General features: G+C 36.5%; 2 protein-coding genes across 3 annotated transcripts in view; one reads left to right on the top strand and one right to left on the bottom strand.

Moving 5' to 3' along the window:
* RPGRIP1L (RPGRIP1 like) overlaps window positions 1–25,917 on the top strand; it is a 97,974-nt gene that overhangs the window by 28,691 nt on the left and 43,366 nt on the right. For both annotated transcript variants that reach the window (XM_036835104.1, XM_036835103.1), the window contains exons 10-16: window positions 5,785–5,924; window positions 10,628–10,734; window positions 10,953–11,003; window positions 11,685–11,864; window positions 12,382–12,499; window positions 18,546–18,998; window positions 21,808–21,959. In XM_036835104.1, coding sequence (XP_036690999.1) covers window positions 5,785–5,924; window positions 10,628–10,734; window positions 10,953–11,003; window positions 11,685–11,864; window positions 12,382–12,499; window positions 18,546–18,998; window positions 21,808–21,959 — 1,201 coding nt within the window. The remainder of the gene's footprint in view (window positions 1–5,784; window positions 5,925–10,627; window positions 10,735–10,952; window positions 11,004–11,684; window positions 11,865–12,381; window positions 12,500–18,545; window positions 18,999–21,807; window positions 21,960–25,917) is intronic.
* LOC118885911 (heterogeneous nuclear ribonucleoprotein A1-like) lies at window positions 24,372–25,664 on the bottom strand. Its single transcript, XM_036835105.1, has one exon. It carries the CDS (start codon window positions 25,662–25,664, stop codon window positions 24,678–24,680), a length of 987 nt encoding a protein of 328 aa, XP_036691000.1. The 3' UTR covers window positions 24,372–24,677.

Here is a 25,917-nt window from a genome sequence, read left to right as displayed (position 1 = left end):
AACAGATGATTGCAAGAAATCTATGTATGTTATAAAAGAAAAATAAGCTTTTTTAAGAGATTGGTAATAAGTTCTTTAACCTGAGTAGCAGTCTGTTACTAAGAAAACCATATCACTTTGTTGTCAGTAACAACTGCTATCATTTATTGAACGCAAACTGTAAGCTAGCAGGCACTATGCTAAATACTCTGCATACATCGTTATAAATTCCTCACAACAACTTGGAAATGTAGGTATTATTAATGCACATTTTGCAGACAATGAAAATAAAAGAGAATTAAGTAAATTTGCCTATGTTCTTAAAGCTGGGAAGTAGTAGAGATTGTATTTGAACCTCTTTTGGTCTCTCCAAGCCCTTGTTTCTTCTGCTGGGCTACCCAGCCTATTAGCTTCGTGTGATTCTGTTGGTGGAAAGCAAAGGTATTTGCTTACAATTTTTTCTATTTCTTAAAACGAAAACACACGCATCTTTATCTTAAGATGAATTTAAAGAGCTGCTTTACTTTCTTTTTTTATCTGCTTCATAATTATGGTATTTTAAAAATTAATCCCTTCTGGTAATGTTAGAAACAGAATTCTACTCCACAGCGAAGTTTACTTAAATGATACAGATGTGTGTGTATTTTTAAGTCTTTTCAGTATATGATACTGATAAATGATAAATACAGGTTTACATGAAAGTAAATTTTATATATATTGAAATATATATGTTAGAGCTGATATTCAACAGTTGCTTCTAATTGATCATATTCGGAAACATCAGAAAATAGCCATCTGATCTACAGTTTATACCTTTAACTTTTAACCATGTTTTATGTTTGATGTGTTTTGCAAACTAAATTACATTTTATAAATTAAACAATTATACCAAAGAATGTAGGGAGAGGCTTTTATTTTGATTTACTTTGAAGAGATAACTAAATTAATGTTACGCATCATTCCAGCGGTATGTATCATGTATGTTTGCTTATACTAATGTTGATTATCTTTGCACAGGGGCTCATTATATTAAGGGTTACCAATAGCGGGTTGAGACCTCAGTTAAAGTAACATCCTGTGCTCTCCAGCAAGGATAGACTGGCTAACAGCTTTATGTGGAATTTGCCTTGCACCCCCTCACAGATCATTTGGCCTCAGTGCTTTGTTCTGGTCCCACTCTCATCAGCCCTGATTAATTTTACCTAAAGCATTTATTATAACCTCCTATTTTATGGTATTTCTGTCTCTATAGAACAATGCATAGGTTTATAGTGATATATAACCTAAGTAGTTAGTAGTTGTATGTTTGAAATTTTAAAATTTCATTATACGGAGAGATCATAACCGCTACCATATTATATGGCAGAGAAATAATGTTATCCCCATATCTTATAAATGAGGGAATTGAGACTCAAGAAAATTAAGAGACTTGTACAGAGTCACACAGCGTTGCTGAGACTCCAGTACAGGACTAAAACCCATTTCTTTTGACTTTAAAACTTGAATTTTTTTTTCTCTGTGCCTATCTCTGATTTTAATTGCAATGGAAAATTGTATATGCAAAAGGGAAACATTCATGGAATAAACAGGACTGTCACACATTTAGAAAATTTTTATTGATTTCTATTTATCTTAACATCTTGTAATTTCAAGTAATTTAACATGGTCTTAATACAGGAATATGAGTGCCATTTGGTCATTACTTATACATTTTCTGCTTCCCCTCAGTTTGAGAATTTACTGAAAGTACTTTCTTGTAATAAAAAACATTAAACTTAGTTGGGAATAATGCATAAATGAAATTTAAGAAGACATGTTTTTCTCATATTTAGTTTATCACCATGAAACTTTATCTTTCCATATTAGAAGATGATCTAAGAGTGTAAATCTGACTTTGAAGGGTTTTTATTTTTAATGTTTTGCGCTTGAGCAACCTTTTTTTTCCTGTCACATTAAAAACAGACTTCATTATGCTGCTTACACTTGAATTTTGTGTGAGGTGTATGGAAGTAAATGTGTATAAATGAGTGTCAAAACATTTGTGTCAAAAAAAAATGTCACTTAGGTACAAAACCCAGCAAGCACATGTGATAGTAAATAGAGCTATAAAATTCTCTAATACAGTTTTTTAAATATATAATGTGTTTTCAGAAGCATAGTTGGAAAAACTCTACAAAAATCAACATCCTCCCCAAGATTCTTTACAGCTCTTGTATTTCATGGCAGTGTTATTCATCATTGCCAAATAACTAATACTCATCACAAACTACATATATTCCCTGTTTGGTTAGTCATAGTGATAGCATGTTTTTAAAAGGAGAGCATTTGTTTGTATTCAAAATTGGCTAGTTTCAGGAGAAAATGTGATGTGCAGATTGCATTCTCATCTTCCTTTTTCAAATGATATTTTGAATGTGTTTATTATTTGACATATGACATATTAGAGAATCATCTGGTAAGGTAAAATCTTCATGTTAGTATTTGGTATGAGCCTTTTTTAATATGTTATAGCATGTTTGATACTATGCCAAGAAATAAGTATAACTTTAAGAAATGTTCATTTAAAAAACTCAGAATAAAATTTTTGCAATTAAGTCTTTCTATTTGGTCAGAGAGAAATTCTATACTATAATATAGTACAGCTGGGTCCCATTTTTGAAGTTAGTATATAGTTTTAGGGTGATATAGCTGATGAATGCAATAGTCCTTCAACTATAATGTATATCAGTAACCTGGAAAACAGTAAAATGGAGGTTTCACCAACCCTGTGAAACCTCCCCACCTGTCCTCCTCCCCATCCCCCAATACCATCCAATTCAGATTCAGTCAATTTGAGTCTGAATCCAGAGACTCTTGTTAAAGGTGATTTTAAGGTATTAACTCCCTGAGAGACACTAATCTAATAACTATTTAAAAGAAGAGTTGGTCCAGTTTTTGAAGATGATATTATCTGTTTTAAGACTTGGATGATTCAGGTTTTTACAATGTGATAGTCATCTAATATCCAGAATTTCAGGGAGCACTGCTGACCACCCGTAGACTCTCTGTGCTCCATTTCTGTAAAGCAGGGGTCCCCAACCCCCTATTAGGAACCAGGCCGCACAGCGGGAGGTGAGCGGCAGGGAGCGAGTGAATCTTCGTCTGCCGCCCCCCATCGCTTACATTACCACCTGAGCCATCCACCCCCCACCCCTGTCCGTGGAAAAATTGTCTTCCACGAAACCAGTCCCTGATGTCAAAAAGGTTGGGGACCGCTGCTGTAACGCGAACACCTGTCCCCTACAATCTTCTAGGAGACATGAAAGCTCATATGATCCTAAATGAGCACTTCGTGCTTCCCAGAAATCAAACTGAGTACATTTGGGGCATCGTTTTTCCTTTAGTAAGTGAAATATCCCCATGTTAATATGCATTTAATTTCCACTAGGCCTAACTAAAGTACCTACGGATTTCTTTATGGATGATTAGAGCTTATTCTTCCCTATCTCTCACATTAGGATACCCTTGAACATTGGAATAAAAGGAATTCTTTCCATAAGAAAAAAGACCTTAGGGTGGAGATGAATTCTTCATCTCTTTTTTTTATCTTATCACGTTGTTGATCAAGGGTGTGTATTTACAGTATGCTGACCCATGACTGCCAATGGACTGCCAATGGACATGCCAATGACCACAGGAACCAATGGGCATTCCACTGCAGATTGATATTTTATCACTCCAGCAACATAATGTAACAATGAAACGTGCACAAAGACCAACTATGACCCCCTCCTCAGTTGTCACTGTAGGCAATGTACAAAAACATTTTCATGAATAAAAGGTTCTCAAAGACTGTTCTCATATGCAGATTTAATCATGTACACAGCCTCTACAAAGAAAATGGAGCCAGATGTGGTTTACCATTTATAGTTACACAGATGGCTCCAAGCATAGAGGAATACAGTAAATTCAAAAGGAATTCCTCATGAAACTCCAGTGGAATGTAATCCTAAATTTAGAGGGAAGATAGCAGTGGACTAAATTCAGAGTGACTTATGCTGATTTACACTAGTATTTTGTGGTTTGGAAAAACCAGGCTGCTAAATTGTTCTTAATTTAAACACATACAGCTTCTGATGTTTCTGCCAGAATTAACTGTTGGTGATCTTTTTTGCTGGTACTAATGCTGCTGGAACACTACTGTTTCTAATTTTTAGCGGCTGATATAATGTATGGTTGTGCCTATTTCATCATGCTAATTTTTTTTCCGGGTAGTACATACTTTTAATAATAAGAGACACACACACACATGCATACACACATATACACTCACATGTATGTATATATGTGTATGTGTTTGGTATATATACTTTGAAATATATTTGTTCTTTATCAAAAAATGAAAATGTAAGGGAATATTCTTTACTTTAGTATTTAAAGTACATATTTGGATTTCATTTAAACCTAGGTAACTCTACCTTTGATAAAATTAGCTTAAAACATTGGTATACCAGATCCATGTATTTTTAAGGTTCCATACGTGAAATGAGAACACTGATCGAAGAAACAGATGTCATATTAGAGAAACTTCTAGATTCCATTTATTTTAAGGTCATGTTATTTTAAATGCAATAAAAACAGTCAGACTGTAAATAAAATACACAGTTGTTTGTTCTTTGAAGCTATGCCTCCCAGAAAAGTATCTCTTTGGAATAAACCTCAGACTAGCTGGGAGCAAACATTAAGAGCAATTTTCAATAAGAAGTTTCTTTTCCATTTACTTCATCATGGGTACAAAACCAGATTTTGTAAATTTCTGGTTCCTTTACTGGGTTTAAATAAGTAGAAGGTCAAAGCTGCTGATAATTATTCAGTCATATCAAGCTTCACAGATAATAGTTTTCTGCTGAAATACAGATCAAGATCAGTTTTCCAAAACCTGGCTATCACCTGGGGAAACTATAGAATCCCTGGGCCCCAGAATCTGCATTTTTTAACCTAGCACCAGTGTTTCATGTAGGCCAGCATTTGGGAACCACTGGCCTAAACGAATGTTTACTGTATAGCTTCCGCATACCATTTAGTTATTTTTCAGCTGATTCTTCCAACATCCTGGGTCTGATCATTAGTAGATTTTCATGATACTTTAAACTGCTACACTTTTATTGAGGAATAATAATTCTATCTACATCATTCTTATCAAGGTGTTCTTATTGGATTTTCACCCCAGTCATGTGTTATGAGTAAAACCGTTTGTCCTTAGCCTATTGCTGTTTGCTTTTTAGGACAAAAACTGCATGATCATTGCTTCTTAATATCAGAATCGCTGTCTTATAATTCAAAACGCTATCATTTTGTGGCCAGTATTTTGTAAATATGTTATTATCACAGACTCTTTAAAAGTTTCAAATTCTGGAATTAAAGATCAGGTGGGGAGTCCCTTTTCTCTGTATTAGGGTTTATTCGTGGGGAGAATGGTTTTGTCCGATGTCTGCTGCTGAGGTTTGGAACTGTGGATTCCTCTGGAGTATGTACAGTATCTGAATTCCTTTACTAGTCCCACAAAAGCTGCACACTGCCAACTTTTCTGACTTTAGAGCTCTAAATTAAGGCCAGTTCCTTTGCTCATCCCACAAACTCTTTCATGTTCCCTAACCGCAGCCTGAGAAAGGCGCCTTGGTTTCAACAGCAGCAGACCAGCATATGTTTACTTAATTCCTAAGACATGATGACAGTGGTCTCTGTGCCACTAAAAGCTTTTCTCTTTATTATTTTCGGTTGGAGCTGATTTCCAAGCTCTCCTTGCCTGTCGCGTGTGTTTTGCAGTGCCTTCAGTGCTGCCCATGAAGAGCAATGGAAGCTAAAGGAACAGCAGCTGAAAGTACAGATTGCTCAACTCGAGACTGCCTTAAAATCCGATTTAGCAGACAAAACTGAAATCCTTGACAGATTAAAAACTGAAAGAGGTACATATAAAATGACTACTGACTTACTCGTTTCAGACATGTGTGTTATTCATTGTTATTCACTGACTTGATAAGTACTTATTACAGTGCCTGCTGTTTTGCCAGGCACCTTGCTGCGTACTAGGGACACAGCCTATATTAACAGTCATCCGCTTTTATGAGTTTATTGATTGCTCAAAACTTCCCTTTACTCAGCTTAGCGTATATGCCAAAGGAATTATTTTTTCTCAGAGTTACTCTTGTTCAGGTTGTCTTTAATTTGTTTAATTTTCCTGAATTTATTCAAGAGTCAACAAGTGTTTATTAAGCAGCAGTATGTGCTAGGCACTATTCTAAGTTCTGGGGATACAGCAATGACTAAAACAAAGACCTGGTCCTCATGCAGCATAAATTCAAGAGGGAGAAACTGGCAGTAAGTAAATAAATATGCGATCACATCAGGTGGTGGCAGGTGCAGTGGAGGAAAAAAAAAGGCAGTGTAAGAGAGCCGAGGACGGCAGAAGTCTTGCTTGGCTGTTTTTGATCTGATAGTGAGATGGCTAATTCTGCTCCGTGACAGAGAACTTAAATAAAGAAGCCTTGTCAAGATGTCCCTGCTAAAATAATAATCATTAACAAGTTACATGTTATGATTCCCAGATCTCACCCTTCTTGTCTCACAGAAGGAAAATAATTATAATTAAAGTAGATGTCTGCTCTACTATATTATACACACATATACACACAAATGCACAATCAGGGAAGTGAATTAATTGCTCCAAGTGTTGCATCTGTTTGCTCAGCCAGTAGGTAAACCCAGCGATGTGATAATAAGGTTGCTCCTTTTGAACACTTGCAATTCAGTTGCATGAGAACATTTAAAAGTTTAATGCAGACTCAGTTAAAAAAACAATTACATATCTAGTCAGTACTCTCTATATTGATTTAGATCACAATGCCATATTTCGTTAACTCTAAAGATTTTTTTTCCCATTTTAATATCTCTGAAATTGGGAAGCATCTTATAGGTGATAAAATTTTTTAAATTATGGTGTAACTTTTTTTATCATTTTAAGAAGTCTGAAATTGGAACACATCTTATAATCAATGGGGTCTTAATTGCAATGAAATATGTGTGCAGTATTTATTTACCAAGTGGTTTAAATGATGACAGACGGTTTATGAAATTTTCTCCAGAAGACTGTGAGTAGAATAAAATGATGACATGATTTCTGACTGGGTGGATATTTTAAAGTTTTTATGTCAAAGATTCTTAGTTCCTAACTTTAATATGTAGTGTTAAATACCTAACACAGTGCTTTGTTTAGTAGTTGCTCAATAAATTCTTCCACTGAAGTGGAAGTGCTCTGTATTTCCTCTCTCTTTTCTTTCTTAAGGAAAGAGAAATGAAATAAACCTTTCTTGTTTCTGTGCTTTCTGTACTTCCCTAGATATCAAAAATTCCAAAACTCTTATCTTTACACATTTGAATTGGTCTCTGGTAAGAAACTCTTAAGAGGATAGAATCTTGGTGGTCTTTTATTTTTAAAACCTATTTATTACTGTTGGATTAATTCTGGGGTTCTTTTCAGTCCCACAACCCTCAAGGTTATCACTATTAATATTTTTATATATGTCCTTCCAGAGTTGTTTCTATATGTATACATACAATTTTATAATGTGCTTTTTTATTTACTGTATTGTGAAATCGTTCCTTCAGTAAAAATATAAATCCGCATCATCATCATTTATAATGGGTGTCATAGTTTTCCAGTGTGAGGATGTACCATAGATTGTTTAACAATCTTCTCTTGTTGAATTTTTAAATAGCTTCAGCTTTTTTAAGTACCCTGAACATCTTTCTACACAAATCTTTACACATTTATCTGATTATTTTCTTAAGAAAAATTGCTATAACTGAATCTTTCTTTTTAATGCAACTGTTATTTTAGTTATTTTTGCTTGCATACCTGAAATTTACAGGTCTAATAATTTCAGTTTTTGTTTCTTTGTGAAAATGCTAAAATAGATTATAAGAAAAATAATACAGCCTTTAAACAATTTTTTCCAGGAAAATACTAAACAAAAAATTGAAGTTGTCTATTTAAGGAAATCTTTTAATATTTAGAAAGTTGCTTTTTTGTATTACAGATTTCAAAATTGTTTAATTTTACTTTGAAGTCTCTTCACACATTTACCTTTTCATGTATCAAGTGTTCTCTGCCAGAAGATGTTTCCCTGGCTTCTTGTAGTCATTCATCTAACTGGCAAATTATTTTTAGAGAATACTCACCTCTTTATTCAAGGTACAAATTAGTTTCAGATTGTGCGAATATGTGGGGGAAGGATATGTAAATGCAGTTTGCATTTGGTTAATGCTTAAATTAACTGCATGTGTTTAAGGGCCTGCTTTTGAAAGTTCCTTTCTATCTTTAGCTGAAATGCATAATTCAGCATAATGCATATGGTTATATTGATCACAGCTGAAGATATTAGCACAAAGGAGCTCTGAAAATTGTTTAGTTGAATTGTTCTCTGCACTCTGCTTATTAATGGTGTGCTTGAAGAACATAATTTTAAAAGAGTGAAATGTTATCTCATTTGAATAAAATGCTGTTTAGCTTAACCTGCTTTTTGTCAAATCATAAGGTAAGGAGGTTATTTTTCATCTTGTACAGGGTGCTTTGATTTTTCATATTATAATTCAGCAAGTCTATTTCCTCTTTGAACTATAATGTCTCCATACTTTTTAAAGTCCCAGGAGTGACATCCCCAGTAAACAGTTTAAGAAAGGAAAAATGTAGTAGATAATTCTACATAAAATTCAGTAGAGAGAAAGTTACTGGTGCTCAGTAATATCTTCTCCCACTAATAAGTTATTTTCCCACTAATAAAGCCCTGGTTTTAAAAATACCAGTTAAGTGGGAACATAGTTGTTGAACGAAAAATCAGAAAAGGAAGAAATATTTGAGTAAGTTTATTTATACCAGTAGCGTATTATTCTCAGGACCCTGCTCTGAAAAATTGAAAGCATAGAAGACAGCATAGGAATAATATACACTGTGTCTGGATGAAGATGGAACGGTCATGTCCTTACACTTTTGGTTCCCCTCAGAACCCCTAAAAGTTTCACTAGCCAGAGAAGGAAATTACATTATCCTCAGGACCTTGGTTTTACTTCTTGCTGACTACATTCACCTCCTTTTTTGTTACCTAGTCATTCTATCTGGATGTTGTTTTAACCTAATCAACATCAAATAAAGGGTTCCACGTTCTTACTCTACTCTCTAACCAAAAGAGCAAGTTTATCTCATAAGAATTCATATTTATTATTAATCCTAATTTTTAGTTTAGAGATAAATGTTTGATCTTTCCCTTAAAAATTTCCAAATATTGTTCACATTTGGAAATTCTTTCATTTAATTCACTGAATATTAGTAATTTGTACTCTAGGATAACCTTCTAACCTCTTATCAATAAGAAAAATATTTACATATTTGATATTAAAATGGCTCTACATACCCTAGGGTAACTTTTTTTTTTTTTTTTTTACTTTTTAGTTTGCCAGAAGTATGTTATATTAAAACTATTCAAATTTAGTTCATTTCTTCTTAACTGTGTAATTTACAGGTTTTACTTACATATAGCATTTCTGGCTTGGGAACACAAAGCTTTATAAAAGTCAGAAACATATTTTTGTATAAAATGCAGTCAGTGTGCAAATGTATTCATGTAAAGAATTCTTGGCAAATACGTTGATTTCCCTTTTTTTAAGAAAAGGAATGATGATCATAAATCTTTGTGAGCACGATGAAATTAGTAGAGACACTTTGGATAACATGGTTTAGAGTCAGTCCACAGGGAGCCAACAAAGGAGAATACTTGACCACCACAATGAACTCTAGTAAAGAAGTACACTTAAGAACATAGGACTAAAGAGTAGATTTGTTAGCTAGCTATTATGCTTTCTTTTTTTTCAGTTAAGCATGTTTAATGCAGAGAGTGAAAAATTAGTCTCTCTATGGATTTGCCATCTTCTGTAGCTCTACCCTATACGCCTGCTTGTGGGTCATGGCAAATGAGCACATAGGCAAACGTAACCTATCTCCATTCCTAATTTATAGTGTGAACTCTGTGAATAAAGAACACACATGAATTATTATTGATACTACCATGCACTGGTTGAGAATCCATTTCTCCTCTCTTAACAGATTTATTAAAAATGGGGTTGATTATAATTCCATAATTCCAGAGTTATTATCAGAGAAATTATCTTGTTTTAATAAAAAGACTTTATGCTGAATTAGGAAAAGATAACTCAAGGAAGTCAATTAGAAAAAACTAAAAGAGAAAAAAATTTTTTGCATGCCTTTCAGGACCCTTAATAAGTAAGTAAAAATCATAGATTTAGAAGCATATTTTCTTAGGTATTTTAGATAGAATGTTCCTTTGAAGTTCCAGAGGCCACAATTTCCTTACATTAATACTGTGAAACTAAGTCCTAAGTTTTTGATAAGCAAGTGAATCATATGGTAGACACATGATAGTGTTCATTTGTTCCTCATTTCCCCACTGCCTTAGTCTAAGGTGCTAGCTCAATTTCCTCTCTGGCCAGAACAATGCTAGATCGAGCTTGCTGTGTATCATGAATTAAGTCAATTTAAAATGTGTTCTTATACCTCATTCTCACTTACCTTTCAAATTGTGTCTACTTCATTTTTAAGACCAAAATGAGAAAATCATTCAAGAAAATAGAGAACTACAGTTACAGTACCTGGAACAAAAGCAACAACTTGATGAACTTAAAAACCGCATGAAGTTTTACAACCAGGTGAACTATTTTCTTATTTAGGAAACGAACTCCAGATTTTTATCTAAATATTTTATACGTAAAGAAAACACTATACCACAAAGCAAAGGAATACAAATAGATAACTTAGTTTATTAATTCATGGTATCTTGCAGTTTATGTTCCATGAGGGTAATCTACATAGTTGGAATGTCTCTTGCACTTTCCACTGTGAGCTTTTACTTATCTGTCTTTTGCAGGAGAGTGATATTAATGCTGATGAATTGAGTGAAGCTCTCCTGCTTATAAAGGTAACTTTCTAAACTTCATCATGAATTTCATGTCTACATATAACTGTTTCAGCATAATGATGACCCTTATCTGTAACCTTTATACTTGGAGAATGAATTATTCAGGAAAAGTGGTCAGGTGACATTTAGTTACAGCATATACATATTTCATAATGACATCAAAATTACATTAAAGTAGACCTCAAAAACTCTTATTTAAAGCACTTTCCCCAACTATAACAAACATTTTACTTTTATATGCCCCACTATAAAACTAGCCAGCAATTTTCTGTCCTAAGAGACCTTGGTGCACCCTATTATCTTAAGTAAAATATTGAATTATATATGTCACCAGAAGATATTTTCCAGTTCTAGAATATTCTGTTATTTACAAGAAGACACAGAAAGTACATTTCTTTCCTTTTAGATCATCATGGTATAGATTTTAATCAAATGAAGACTAGAAATAAACGTACATGATTCTTTTTTACTTTGTGAAGTAATAAACTGTTTTTTTATTTCTCTGTAATTGTCCCAAATGTCTACCCAAATATGTATTCTATATCAGGACTGCTTTATTCCTAATGGAAGATGGAAATATATCTGTTTTCAATTAATGATTGTTTCTTACTATATCCATATTAATTCACAGTTACATTTTAGAAACTCTTGTTTTGGTAATAAAATATGTTTTTGTTTTAGGCTCAAAAATCACAAAAAAATGGAGACCTTTCTTTTTTAGAGAAAGTAGACAGTAAAATTAATAAAGATCTAGAACGCTCCATGAAAGAGCTGCAAGCAACTCATGCAGAAACAGTGCAAGAGCTTGAAAAGACAAGAAACATGCTAATTATGCAACATAAAATTAATAAAGATTATCAGGTAATATAATACACTAAATCGGGAGGATAGGTTTCCCATAATATTCTACTGATGATTTACATTTCAAAGCAGTATCATGTATTAGCGTCTGTTATAATCTATTATCATGTGTTACCACATGCCTGGAATTTAGCCTTGTACCTAGATACTCCCGACTAACGAGTTCTAAAACAAGTAATTTTTTCAGTGCCTGGTTTTAGAGAATGAATCATGGCGACGTATTCACCAACGCCGGCACGCTCTGCAGTTGGTCCTGCCACAGCCGCCTGTTATATTAGCTTCTAACAAATGGGGCACCACTCCTTAAAAGGGACCCAGAGTTTTGTGGGTTTTACTCCTGGTTAATGAACACTGCCAAGCATAATTTTCTAAACTGTAAGCTCTTTGAAGTCAGGAAACAACGGCTTATAGCTCCCGGTATCCCCAGGATCTAAAAAATGCTTGAATCATAGTTGCTTTAACAAATGAAAATGGAACAAATCCTGAGTAATGAAACTTGTTATCTCTATTTTTTTAGATGGAAGTTGAGGCAGTGACCCAGAAGATGGAAAATTTGCAGCAAGATTATGAACTCAGAGTGGAACAGTATGTCCACCTTCTTGATATCAGGGCTGCACGCATCCAGAAACTAGAAGGTACAACGTGCACAATTCTTTGTCCACAGTAACTAGAGGAGTGGATTTTTACAACAGTTGAAAATGTCATCCAAATGTACACTCACACTTTCTTTTTGCTCTTTTTTTCCCAGTTTATTAACTATAATAATAATTTATCAGAAAGGCTGTTTTTATCTGATACTTTTCTACTCAAGAATTTTTAGTAATTCACTACTGCTTTTTGAATTCGGTGTTGCAGGCAAGATTTCAAAGTACTTCATAAAGTACCACAGACTAAATTTAACCACATCATTTCTAATTTCTCTTCTAAGCAAGCTAGGCATCTCAGCCAAACAAGTCTGCTTGCTCTTTGTCAGATTCATCTTGTTCAGTCCCACCACCAGGGCTTTGTCTGCTCCATCTGAACCTCCTTTCTACTCTGACTCCAAGATATACCCTTCCCTGCTTCAAAATCTAACTAAATGCATGCCCATGCCAGAAAGCTGGCTCCAATTACTGCTAGCCACCCCTCTACTTGAAATGCCCTTACAGTGGTTTTCAGACTTTAGCAAGTAAGAAAATTACATGGGGAACTTGTTTCAAAGGTAGCTTCCTGGGCCCTACCCCTGGAGATCTTGAGGTCTCTGATTCTATATATTTAGAAATAATTCCAAGCAATTCAGATGCAGGTGTAAGACTGTACTTTGAAAAACACTGCCTCAGCACTTGCCACTTTTACTCTCATGTACTCAAAAAATATGTTTAGGGATTGTATTATGTAAGTGTTCTTCACCGGTGCAGTTTTGCATATTCTCTATGACTGCAACATAGTAAGTTCTACAGTGATAAGTACTTTGTCTCTCTTTCATGTTCCCTGCCATACAGTACTTAAATTCAGTGATCTATGCCAGCAGTAATTTTACTCTCCTAAAGATCACTGAGAATCCAAAAGCCCTTATGTTTATATGGGTTATATTCATGATATTTATCATATTAGAAATTAAAAATGAGAAATTTAAAAAATATTTGGCATGCTAAAATAATAATAATTAACCCATTACATGTTAACATAAATTACAGTTTTATTTTTTAATAGGTATATTTTCCATACCAAAGAAGTAGACAAGCGACATGGTTTTAAATTTGTTTAATTGTTTAACATTTTTGCAAATCTTTTCAGCATCTGTCTTAATAGAAAACAGCTGGGTTTTTATATCTGCTTCTGCAGTCAATCTGTTATGATATCACACATCACATAGATTCTGGGAAACTCTATTATACACTTGTACGAGACTAAGAATGAAAAAGGCCAATAACATCTTAGTATTATCTTTAAAATAGTTTTAACCTCACAGACCTCCAGAACAGTCTCAGGGACCCTCAGAGGTTCCCAGACCACACTCTGAGAACCACTGCTCTAAGTAGAAGGGTTCAGTGACTATCTTCATCTGACTGAACAGGGTTTTCCAAAGCCAAAGAGCAGTGTGTCCCTTTTATCTCAAGTAGTACTCAATAAAAATTCACTTAATGAAATTTTCCTGAATAACAGGGAGGTCACATAGTTTGAGATTTTCATTCCTTTCAAGCCTCACTAGGTCTTTACCAATATATTTTATCTGTGTGCTAAATTCATTGATTGATTCCATAAACATGCTCAAGTTCCTAATGTATCCTAAGCAAAGTGCTAGGCAGTGAGAATACAAACAGGGAAAAAGCTCGGGCTTTTTCCTCCAGGAACTTATAAGTTGTGAACAAGTAAGTAGACAGTTATACTTTACTGTGAAGAGTGTGAAGTTAGAAAAATGCAAAAGCTACCAAGGAAACACTGAGGAGAGAATGCCTATTTATACCTGAAGATTCAGGGAGGACCCTACACAGTAGGTTTGGAGGCTTTAAAGATGACAGAATTCACCACTAAGTAAAAACAATGAAAGGCTTTCCAGGAAGTAGATGAAGCAGGTAAAAATGCCCTAAATGTGAAGCACTGCCATTCATTTGAGAAAATGCATGTGGATCTGTCTATTTGGAACTCAGGATTAGTAAATGGAGAAGAACCTGGGTTTAAGGCTGGTAAGAACCAAATCCTGAAGACCCCGTTTGCCACCCTGATGAGTCTGAACCTTATTAACCTAGAGAAGCACCAAGGAATTTTTTAGGTAGGGAGTAGTACACCCAGAACTTCATTTTGGAGATTATGCTATAGGTATTGGGAAAAATGAGTAAAATTTGAAGGAAGGAAGGAATTGGGTTCCCTTAATAATCTGGGTAATAAACACTGAGGGTGTAAGTAAGGTAGCATCAGTGGAGATGCAGAGGACAGGGACAAATTTGCTGAAGACTTAGGAAATATTTTTGAATAGCAGTGACCCTACAGATGTGGGGAGAGTAAAAAAAAAAAAAAGAGGAACCTAGGATGACACTGTGATATCTAGCTTAGGCAGCTGGATGAAGGCTAACATCATCACTTGAAATTCAAGGTACAGAAATAACTAGAAGACAATATGAGCCATTCTGCTTTGGGTATATTGAGTTTGTTGTGCCTAGGGGATATCTAGATAGAGGGCTCAGCAAGCCACTAGATGTGTGGGTCTGGAATTGTGGAAAGAAATCTGAATTAAAAATAGAAATATGAGCGTCTTCAGTATATTGATAGTAACAGAAGTCATAAAAGGGGTTATGATCACTAATTATTAGAGAAATGCAAATCAAAACTACAATGAGAAACCACCTCACACCGATCAGAATGGCCATAATTAAAAAGTCTACAGATAACAAACGCTGGAGAGGGTGTGGAGAAAAGGGACCCCGTGTACACTGTTGGTGAGAATGTATGTTGGTGCAGCCACTATGGAAAATAGTATGGAGGTTCCTCACAAAACTAAAAACAGAACTACCATATGATCCAGCAGTCCCACTCCTGGGCATATACCTGGACAAAACTATAATTCGAAAAGATACCTGCACCCCTATGTTCATAGCAGCACTGTTCACAATAGCCAAAACATGGAAACAACCTAAATGTCCATCAACAGATGAATGGATAAAGAGGATGTGGTACATATATACCATGGAATACTACTCAACCATAAAAAAGGATGAAATAATGCCACTTGCAGCAACATGGATGCAACTAGAGAATATCACACTAAGTGAAGTAAGTCTGAAAGAGAAAGACAAATACCATATGATATCACTTACACCTGGAGTCTAAAATATGACACAAATTAACCTATCTACAAAACAGAAACAGAGTCACAGGCGTAGAGAACAGATTTGTGGTTGCCAAGGGGGAGGGGGAGAGGGATGGACTGGGAGTTGGGGGTTAGTAGATGCAAACTATTACATTTAGAATGGACAAACAACAAGGTCCTAATGTGTAGCCCAAGAAGCTATATCCAATCTCCTGGGATAAATCATAATGGAAAAGAATATTTTAAAAAGAATGTATATATGTATATAACTGAGTCACTTTTCTGTACAGCATAAATTAGCACAACATTGTAAATCAGCTATATTTCAAATAAATAAAAGGGGGTGTGACTACTCATGAGAATATGTAGACTAAAAAGAGGATAAAAACAGAACCCCAGCAAACTAGCAGAGAAAGAGAAACCCTTAAAGAATAAGAGAGGTAGGAGGAGAAGCAGGGCAGACGATGACATGAAAGCTCACAAAAGTTCACAAAAGAGGATGTGGTCATCAGTGTCAATTAAGCAAAGAACTCAAATAACACAAGGACCATTCAATCTAGAAACTGGTTAGTTATCGGTGACCTTTTCTAGAGTAGTTTCACGAGAAAAATAAGGCAGATGCTTTTTGCAGGAAGTTGAAGAGTCTGTTAGATGAGGAATTGTAGACACAAGTATACATTACTCTTTTTAGAAATTTGGATGTAACATGGCGAGGGAAATGTGTATCTAGAAAGAGATACATCTTTTTATTTTTTATTGAAACATAGTTGATTTACATTATTAGTTTCAGGTGTACAGCATAGTCATTCAGTATTTTTATAGATTATACTCCATTATAAGTTATTACAAGATAATGGCTCTAACTCACTGTGCTATACAATATATCCTTGTTGTTTATCTATTTTGTATATAGTAGTTTGTATCTGTTAATCCCATACTCCTAATTTGTCCCTCCTCTTCCTTCTCCCCTTTGGTAACCACAAGTTTGTTTTCTATATCTGTGAGTCTGTTTCTGTTTTACTTGTACATTCATTTGTATCGTTTTTAGATTCCACATATAAGTGATATCATACACTATGTGCTTTCTCTGACTTACTTCACTAAGTATAATATTCTCTAGGTCCATCCACATTGCTGCAAATGGCAGAATTTCATTCTTTTTTATGGCTGAGTAATATTCCATTTTGTATTACACCACATCTTCTTTATCCATTCATCTGTTGATGGGCACTTGGGTTGCTTCCATGTCTTGGCTATTGTAAATAGTGCTGCTGTGAACGTTGGGGTGCGTCTATCTTTTTGAATTAGTGTTTTCATTTTTTTCTGGGTATATACCCAGGAATGGAATTGCTGGATTATATGGTAGTTTTATTTTTAATTTTTTGAGGAACCTTCATACTGTTTTCCACAGTGGCTGAACCAGTTTATATTTCCACTGACAGTGCACAAGGGTTCCCTTTTCTCCACATCCTCTCCAACATTTGTTGTTTGTAGACTTTTTTTTTTTTAATTTATTTATTTATGGCTGTGTTGGGTCTTCGTTTCTGTGCGAGGGCTTTCTCTAGTTGTGGCAAGCGGGGGCCACTCTTCATCGCGGTGCGCGGGCCTCTCACTATCGTGGCCTCTCTTGTTGCGGAGCACAGGCTCCAGAGCGCAGGCTCAGTAATTATGGCTCACGGGCCCAGTTGCTCTGCGGCATGTGGGATCTTCCCAGACCAGGGCTTGAACCCGTGCCCCCTGCATTGGCAGGCAGACTCTCAACCACTGTGCCACCAGGGAAGCCCCTGTTTGTAGACTTTTTGATGACAGTCATTCCAACAGGTGTGAGGTGATATCTCATTGTGGGTTTCACTTGCATTTCTCTAATAATTAGCAATGTTGAGCATCTTTTCATGTGCCTGTCAGCCATCTGTATGTCTTCTTTGGAGAAATGTCTATTCAGGTCTTCTGCCCATTTTTCGACTGAGTTTTTTGTTTTGTCGATACTGGGTTGTATGAGCTGTTTATGTATTTTGGATATTAACCCGTTGTCGGTCGTATCATTTGCAAATAGTTTCTCCCATTCAGTAGGTTGTCTTTTCATTTTGTCAATAGTTTCCTTTGCTGTGCAAAAGCTTTTAAGTTTAATTAGGTCCAATTCGTTTAGTTTTGCTTTTACTTCTTGCCTTAGGAGACAGATCTAAAAAAAATATTGCTACAACTTATGTTAAAGAGTGTTCTGCCTCTATTCTCTTCTAGGAGTTTTATAGTTTTGGGTCTTACATTTATGTCTTTAAACCATTTTGAGTTTATTTTTCTATATGGTATGAGGGAATGTTCTAATCTATAAAGAGATATATCTTTTTTCAAAGCAGCTTCTTAGAAGTATAATGAACACATTTTAAATTGCACTATTTAAAGTGCACAATTTGGTGAGTTTGGGCCTATGTATACACCTATGAAACCATCACCATAATCAAGATAACCAATATATCCATCATTCCCCAAAAGTAGAAAAATATATATTTTAATAAGCTGAAGGGAAGGAGCTAGTGGAAAGAGGAATTGACTTTATAGGAGAGAAGATAATAGAGCAGAGGCAAAGGAGCAGTGAAATCTAAATATTTACCTCAGCTGTTCATTCAAGGGCCTTTTTTTTTTTCTTTTTCTTTTTCTGTTTCTCTGGTATAGCCTGAATAACCCCTTAAGTTGTAATTTTTTTTAATAAGTGATGTCAAAATAAATGATGATTTCTTTATAATACAGCATCATTTACAGAAAAACAGTATAGTCATAGAATTTAAGATTGAGACTATACACCAAAAGCACTCAGACTTCCTACCACTTCAAAAGCCAGTTTGTATCTTTATATGTCAATACTTTAAAACCTCGAAACTGTGTGTCTTCTCTTGCAGCCCAATTAAAGGATATTGCGTATGGCACCAAGCAGTACAAATTTAAACCAGAAATCATGCCAGATGACTCCGTTGATGAGTTTGATGAAACCATTCACTTAGAACGAGGCGAAAACCTACTTGAAATCCATATCAACAAAGTAACCTTTTCTTCTGAAGTTTTACAGGCATCTGGAGATAAAGAGCCTGTCACCTTCTGTACCTATGCTTTCTATGATTTTGAACTACAGACAACTCCCATAGTGCGGGGCCTTCACCCAGAATATAACTTTACTTCTCAATATCTCGTTCATGTTAATGACTTATTCTTACAATACATTCAGAAAAATACTATTACTCTTGAGGTCCACCAGGCTTACAGCACAGATTATGAAACAATCGCGGCATGTCAATTGAGATTCCATGAAATTCTAGAAAAAAGCGGTCGAATATTTTGCACAGCAAGTTTGGTTGGTGAGTACAATCTTACAAACTTTGGCTGTTTGAAGCACTGATTGGTTTATACATTAATATGGTGTTCCACATTAGTATCTTCTCTCTCAGATTCAAGGTGCCTTTAGTGTAAGGACAGCGTTATCTGATATAGCTGCCCACAGTTGATTGGACTCTCTTAAATGTCACTAATAATGTCAGTACAATGGCTATTAATTTTTTAAAGCTTATTAGTACAAATGTTTATTTACCATGTTGATATCCTTGTTTGATTAAACATTAATTGTAGTACATTTATCAAAGTTTTTTAAGGAGCTTATCATGTTATCACTGTTACTAAGCACTGGGAATACAGTGATCAGTGGTAAATAAGACAGAGCCCCTACCTTCATGTAGCTTACCTTCTAGAGGGGAAGATGGGCCATAAAACAAATAAACATATCATTAGATATGAAGAAAAATTATCAGGGCAAGAGGCTAAAGAGAGAGATGGAAGGTTGCTAATTCAGATAAGGGCTTCCCTACAGGGTGCCATTGGTAAAGACCTGAATAAAGATCCACGTCAGGATCCAGGGGAAGAATGTTTCCAGCAGAGGAAACAGCAAGTATTGTACAAAGGCCTGAGGGAGGAACAGACCTGCCATGTTGGAGGAACAGCAAGGAGGCCAGTGGCTAGAGCAGAGATGAGATTAAAGCAATAGGCAGGGACCAGATCTCACTGTAGAGCCTTGTGGGTCATGGTGAGGTGTTTGGACTTTTTCTTCCTCTGAGTGATGCAAGTCATTGGGTGGTTTTGAGGAGAGAAGTAACGTGATCACACATAGGTTTTAGAAAAATCGCCCTGGGTGCTGTGGGAAGAACAGTCTGTATGGGCCAAGCAAGAAGATAGGACCATTATCAGGCTATTGCATTAATCTGTGGAAAGATGTTGGTGGCTTGGATTACGACGGTAATGAAAGTAGTGATAAGAATTGGTTATATTCAGTGTCTATTTGATTAACTCTTCCTTGAAAACGTGCTCAACAATTGCATGTAGAGTAATGAGGGAAACAAAGGAGGCGAGAATTTCTGGTGTGAGCACCCGGGACAATGATGAGGCCATTTATCGAGACAGACCTGGGCAAGGAACAAATTTGAGGAAAAAAACTAAGAACTGTGTTTGAACAGGTTAAGATTGACCTGCCTATTAGACAGCCAAGTGGAAATGTCACCTAAGCAGTTGGATATACTAGTCTGAAGGTCAGAGATAGAAATATAAAAGCGGGATTCATTAGCATACAGAATATATTTTAAGCCTTGGGCCTATATAATTTCACGTAAAGAGTGAGTATACATAAAGAAGAGAAGGTGACCAAGGACTGAGCCTTGGGAGACTCCAAAATTTAGAGTTCAGGAAGAAGAGGAAGAGCCAGCAAAGGAAACTGAGGAGTGGCCAGTGAGGTGGGAGACAAACCAAGAGTATACAGTATCCTAGAGGCCAAGTGAAGAAACCTTTTCAAGAAGGAAGGAGGGTGCATAATAGCCAGGTCATGGCAGCAACCTAAATGCCCATTGACAGACGAATGGATAAAGATGTGGCACATATGTGCAATGGAATACTACTCAGCCATAGAAAGGAACGAAATTGGGTCATTTGTAGAGACGTGGATGGACCTAGAGACTGTCCCACAGAGTGAAGTAAGTCAGAAAGAGAAAAACAAATATCGTATATTAACGCATATATGCGGAATCTAGAAAAATGGTACAGATGAACCGGTTTGCAAGGCAGAAATAGAGACACAGATGTAGAGAACAAACGTATGGACACCAAGGTGGGGTGGCGAGGGTGGGGGTGGTGGGATGAATTGGGAGATTGGGATTGACATGTATACACTGATGTGTATAAAATAGATAACTAATGAGAACCTGCTGTATAGAAAATAAGATAAAATTCAAAAAATAAATAAATTTTTAAAAAGGAAAACTTTTTTAAGTGACCAAGAAAAAAAGGAAGGAAGGTGACTCAGGTTCTGGGGAGGGATTTTATTTTATTGATTGCATAGGTGGTATAGTCACATGGTTCAGAAGAACTTGCCCTCAAAAAACTTAGTGTGGTGGAGAAGTAGACTGGTGAACTGCCAATTGTGCCAAAGCAGTCAGTGCCCTAATGAGGACATCTTTCTTCGTTTCTGCAAAGGAAGCATAGAGCTCTTAAGTCTCCTGGGAGCCCTAGAGGAAATCGTCACAGAGGAAGAGAAAGAGCTGCCTGAGTTAGAAGGCGTACTACAACTACAACCCCAGCAAGAGGGTGTACAGGGCAGACATGCGAGGGTATATTACATACGGTATAGATTTGACATAGCTATGGTGTTTTTCCCTATACTTACGGCACAGTAGGAAAATGGGAAGGTGCCAAAGATTTCTCGAAAGTTGAATTCATATTCCATTCATAATTTTGAGGTTTCATTTTGTATCTGTCAGACTACATTGAGTGCAACTTGTTAAAAAAGAAAAAGCATCAGAAAGAATCCGTGGAGTATTTGACTCAATGTTTAGATTTTTCTTTATATTTTAGAAAGATTGAAATAGTATAAACCGGACTACCTCAAATGTAGTTTGACATAGTTTTTTAATAATATTTAACATACGGTGGAACTCGTACTTGCAGAAGTAACTTTATTTTCTTTATCTCTGTTATTTGCCAATCACACATCATTTGTGCAAGTCATATATTATTTTACTCAGTATAAAATTTATAGTTTTAATGTATAATACCATTGATGTATTTTTTACTGGTATATATTGTGATTTATGGGACTATTTTAACAGTGAGTTATGTATTGGTTTGTAGGAACTAAAGGAGACATCCCCAATTTTGGCACGGTGGAATACTGGTTCCGATTAAGAGTTCCCATGGATCAAGCAATTCGACTTTATCGAGAACGGGCAAAGGCTTTGGGATATATAACATCAAATTTTAAGGGGCCAGAGCAAATGCAATGGGTAAGCTTGTTTGACTTTACGACCCTTTTATGACACAGAAATTTTATAGTATTTCTTTATATTATCATGCTTTAAACCGAAATCATTTTCTTTCACAGCCATCAAGTGGCTTTTTTTAACTTTTTATTTTGAAATAATCATAGACTTACAGGAAGTAGCAAAAATAGTACAGAGGTCCCATGTAGCCTTCACCCAGCTTCTCCCAATTATAATATTTTATGTAACTATAGTGTAGTATCAAAACCAGGAAATTGATATTGGTACAGTACTATTAACTAGGCTACAGACTTTATCCAGATTTTGTAAGTTTTTACATGCACTTATGTGCGCATGCATGTGCACGACTACTTGTGTGTGTGTGTGTGTGTGTGTGTGTGTGTAGGAAGAAGCAGAGTTCAATGCAGTTTTATCATGTGTATATAATCATGTAACTACCACCACAATCAAGATACAGAATTGCTCTTTTACCACAAAGGAACTCCCTTGTGCTATCCAGGACACTTTCGAAAAAGAGAATTGCAATACTATTATTACACATCAAGTGACTTTCATTACAATTTCTACTGTTAAGGAAATGGATAGCTATTATTGGACTTTCAGTTATTCTCCTTTTTTCCAACTGTTTCCAACTTCTTCCAAGCTGTTTCAGAAACTTTTAGGTTTCTGAAATGCAGAGTAAAATATAAAATGAATATTCTTTTCCTGAGAATTAGAAGTATGAATGCAATTCCTCAGAGCAGCATTTTCCAAACTATGTTTCATGGAGTCTTAATAGCCATATTTCCAAAAGAATTCCATGATCCAATAAATGCAGAAAACACTGAATTGAGAAGCATTAAATAGGATCCTAGACTTTAGGGCTTCTCATGTGTAACGTGAATCTCAAGAAGAAGCATAAAGTATACACTTATGTTAAGTAACAAACGGATAGAATATAGTAGAAACATTTTGGAATGTCTGTTCAAGTCATGATTCTCTTTTTTCATTTGGACCTGCCCTCTTCTAATCCATGGGGCTGGGCCCCCAGTGGCCAGCTTTACGTTGGGTGATCCTGTTCTCTCCCACTCCACCCAATTATGAGTAATGATTCAGGAATATCCACCTGCCCCCAGCTGAGCGAATCAGATTCTGCTTTCTGAGATCAAGAGAAAGCAAGACTCTCCATGCCTGGAACGTGTAAAGTTGGGAGCTGTGGGACAGCCATCTGCTACCATGTTAAATGGCAAAGGAAAGAAAATGGGACTGGAAAGAGAATAATGAGCAAGCGTACAGAGAAAAACGGAAACTAGATGGAGAGTAAATTCCTGTAGTTTTCCAGTCCCGTTACCTTCCTTGGATACGACCACATTTCTGCTACACAGTTCTATGAAATAACCCTGTAGCCTTATATAAAAGTCTCTTTTCATTGTATTTGCTGGGTGGAATTAGTTTCCATAACTTTCAATTAAAAGAACCATGACTAATATCACATTGATTCCGAAACTTAAAGAATGGCACCCGTTTCCCAGAGATCATCCTTCTGGACTAGTATTCTTCAGAACACACTTTGGGAAACACTGTTATGGAAAAGGGAATTAGAGATAGAGAAACCACATGATTTATTAATTTTTGTGGTTTAAAGAGTTTTAGACTCCCAGTTTATGGGTTGAATGAGTCATTTACTGTTGGAATTTCAGCTTTTGTGGGTAGACTCGGTGGGGGGGAGAAACGGAGGGGGTACTTTGTAAATCCTTCCACTCAGTCTTCTATAGCCGGATGCAAACGAGCCCTGGGAAAGCAGTGTTGTGATTCCCTTCTCAGATTTCCCCTCTCCACACCACCAGATGTCTCCACCAAGGAGATTATGACTTCGGTTCTGTTTTCCTTCTCCAATAAACTTCTCTAGAATCAAAAGGTCCAGATGTTCAATCCAGATTCAAAAATGCAGTGAAAGAGGGGTCCCTATATGGAAGGTAGAGAATTATCTAACACCACAAGGCACTGCAACACTACATTCTTTGTCCCAGATCACATCAGCTATGGAAGGCTTAGCAGTTAGTCAATGCAGGTGTTTGCTAGAATACTTGTGCACTGACTGCCTGAGTAATAGTCCCAAAAAGGGCCATAGAGTAGTTTCTGACCCTGCCTGACAACTCCCTTTGCTCATCTCTCTTCTGAAATGTCCTTCCAATCCAAGGTTTTACCCCTCCAAGGTTTATCTCTCACTCTGTTTTCTTGTTCCTTGGCCTCAGGTATCTGCTTCCCCAGATCACATTGGTTCAGGATGAGGGCCAACCCAAATATAACAAAATCAACTCTCTGGGTGGGTACCATCAAATTCATTGGTTTCTCACTTAAGAATGCGGTATGATCAGAATAACTGGAATGGTTGAAGGAGTAGCTCTTTTTTTTTTTTTTTTTTTTAAAGACACATTTATTCAGCATCATGATCAGACTATTACATTTAGCAATCAACAGCATGGGTGCAAAAAAAAAAAAATCTACATTAAAACCCTTTGTTGGAATGCTTTACACTTTCCACAGAACAGAAACTAAAAGAACCTGTTATACAATTAGTCACAAATACAGTCCCCGAGTTTTTTTGCCCATACACATGAGTATTGTCTAAAACATGTCTTCTTTGTAGCATCTAGGCCCTGCCACCACTGTGCTTGGCTGAGTTCACAAATCTGTTGTAGCCTGTAGCTTCCCTGTGACTTCTCTGGCTCTCCTCTCCTGCTAAGCTTTGTTTCCTGGCAGTAATGAAAACCTTCTGCCACTGCCATAGCTCCTGCTGCTGCTGGAACCACCATAGCTACCTTGGTTTTGTGGTTTGGCAAAGTATTGGCCTCCACCACCATAGAGGCCAGAACTTCTGCCTCCAAAGTTTTCTCCTTTCATGGGCCCAATATTTGAAGATTGATTGTTGTAATTGCCAAAATCATCGTAGCTTCCACCACCTCCAAAATTGCTTCCATCGTTACCAAATCCATTATAGCCATCCCCACTGCCACCATATCCACCACCACCGCAGCTGCCACCAAAGCCACCTCGACCACTGAAGTTTCCTCCACGACCAAAGTTGTCATTCCCACCAAAACCACCTCCGTGACCACCACCAAAGTTTCCAGAACCACTTCCACCTCTTTGGCTGGATGAAGCACTAGCCATCTCTTGCTGAGATGGGGCTTTCCTTACTTCACGGTTGTGGCCATTCACAGTGTGGTATTTCTGAATGACAATCTTGTCTACAGAGTCATGGTCATCAAAGGTTATGAAAGCAAAGCCTCTCTTTTTGCCGCTGCCTCGGTCAGTCATGACTTCAATCACTTCAATTTTCCCGTACTGTTCAAAATAACCTCTTAGGTGATGTTCTTCCGTGTCTTCTTTAATGCCACCAACAAAAATCTTTTTCACAGTTAAGTGGGTACCAGGTCTTTGAGAATCTTCTCTTGAGACGGCCCTCTTTGGTTCCCCAACTCTCCCATCCACCTCGTGTGGCCTTGCGTTCATGGCCACATCCACCTCCTCCACAGTGGCATACGTGACAAACCCGAAGCCTCTGGAGCGCCTGGTGTTTGGACCCCTCGTTACCACACAATCTGTGAGCGCTCCCCATTGCTCAGAATGGCTCCTCAGACTCTCATCGGTTGTTTCAAAGCTCAAACCTCTGATGAAGAGCTTCCGCAGCTGTTTGGGCTCTTTGGGTGACTCTGACTTAGACATGACGGCAGTGGAGGGGGGAGACATCAACGATGCTTACCTGGCAGCGTCCACGGGCAGAAAGGAAGGAGTAGTTCTTAATAAAATTGTGAACTAGGGGACATTTGTCTTGGACCTAACGGCTCACTTCACCTGTTAATTATTAAATAGAATTAAAGAACATCAGATTAACTATTTTCTTGGCTTTATTTGGTTTTAACAGCAATCTCTACATGTATGCTCAGTCTTCTATATTTGCTGCTAATAGCATCCGTAC

This window comes from Balaenoptera musculus, chromosome 19 (genome assembly GCF_009873245.2).
Source record: "Balaenoptera musculus isolate JJ_BM4_2016_0621 chromosome 19, mBalMus1.pri.v3, whole genome shotgun sequence".
Lineage (NCBI taxonomy): Eukaryota > Metazoa > Chordata > Mammalia > Artiodactyla > Balaenopteridae > Balaenoptera > Balaenoptera musculus.
This window is presented reverse-complemented; position numbering and strand designations above follow the sequence as displayed.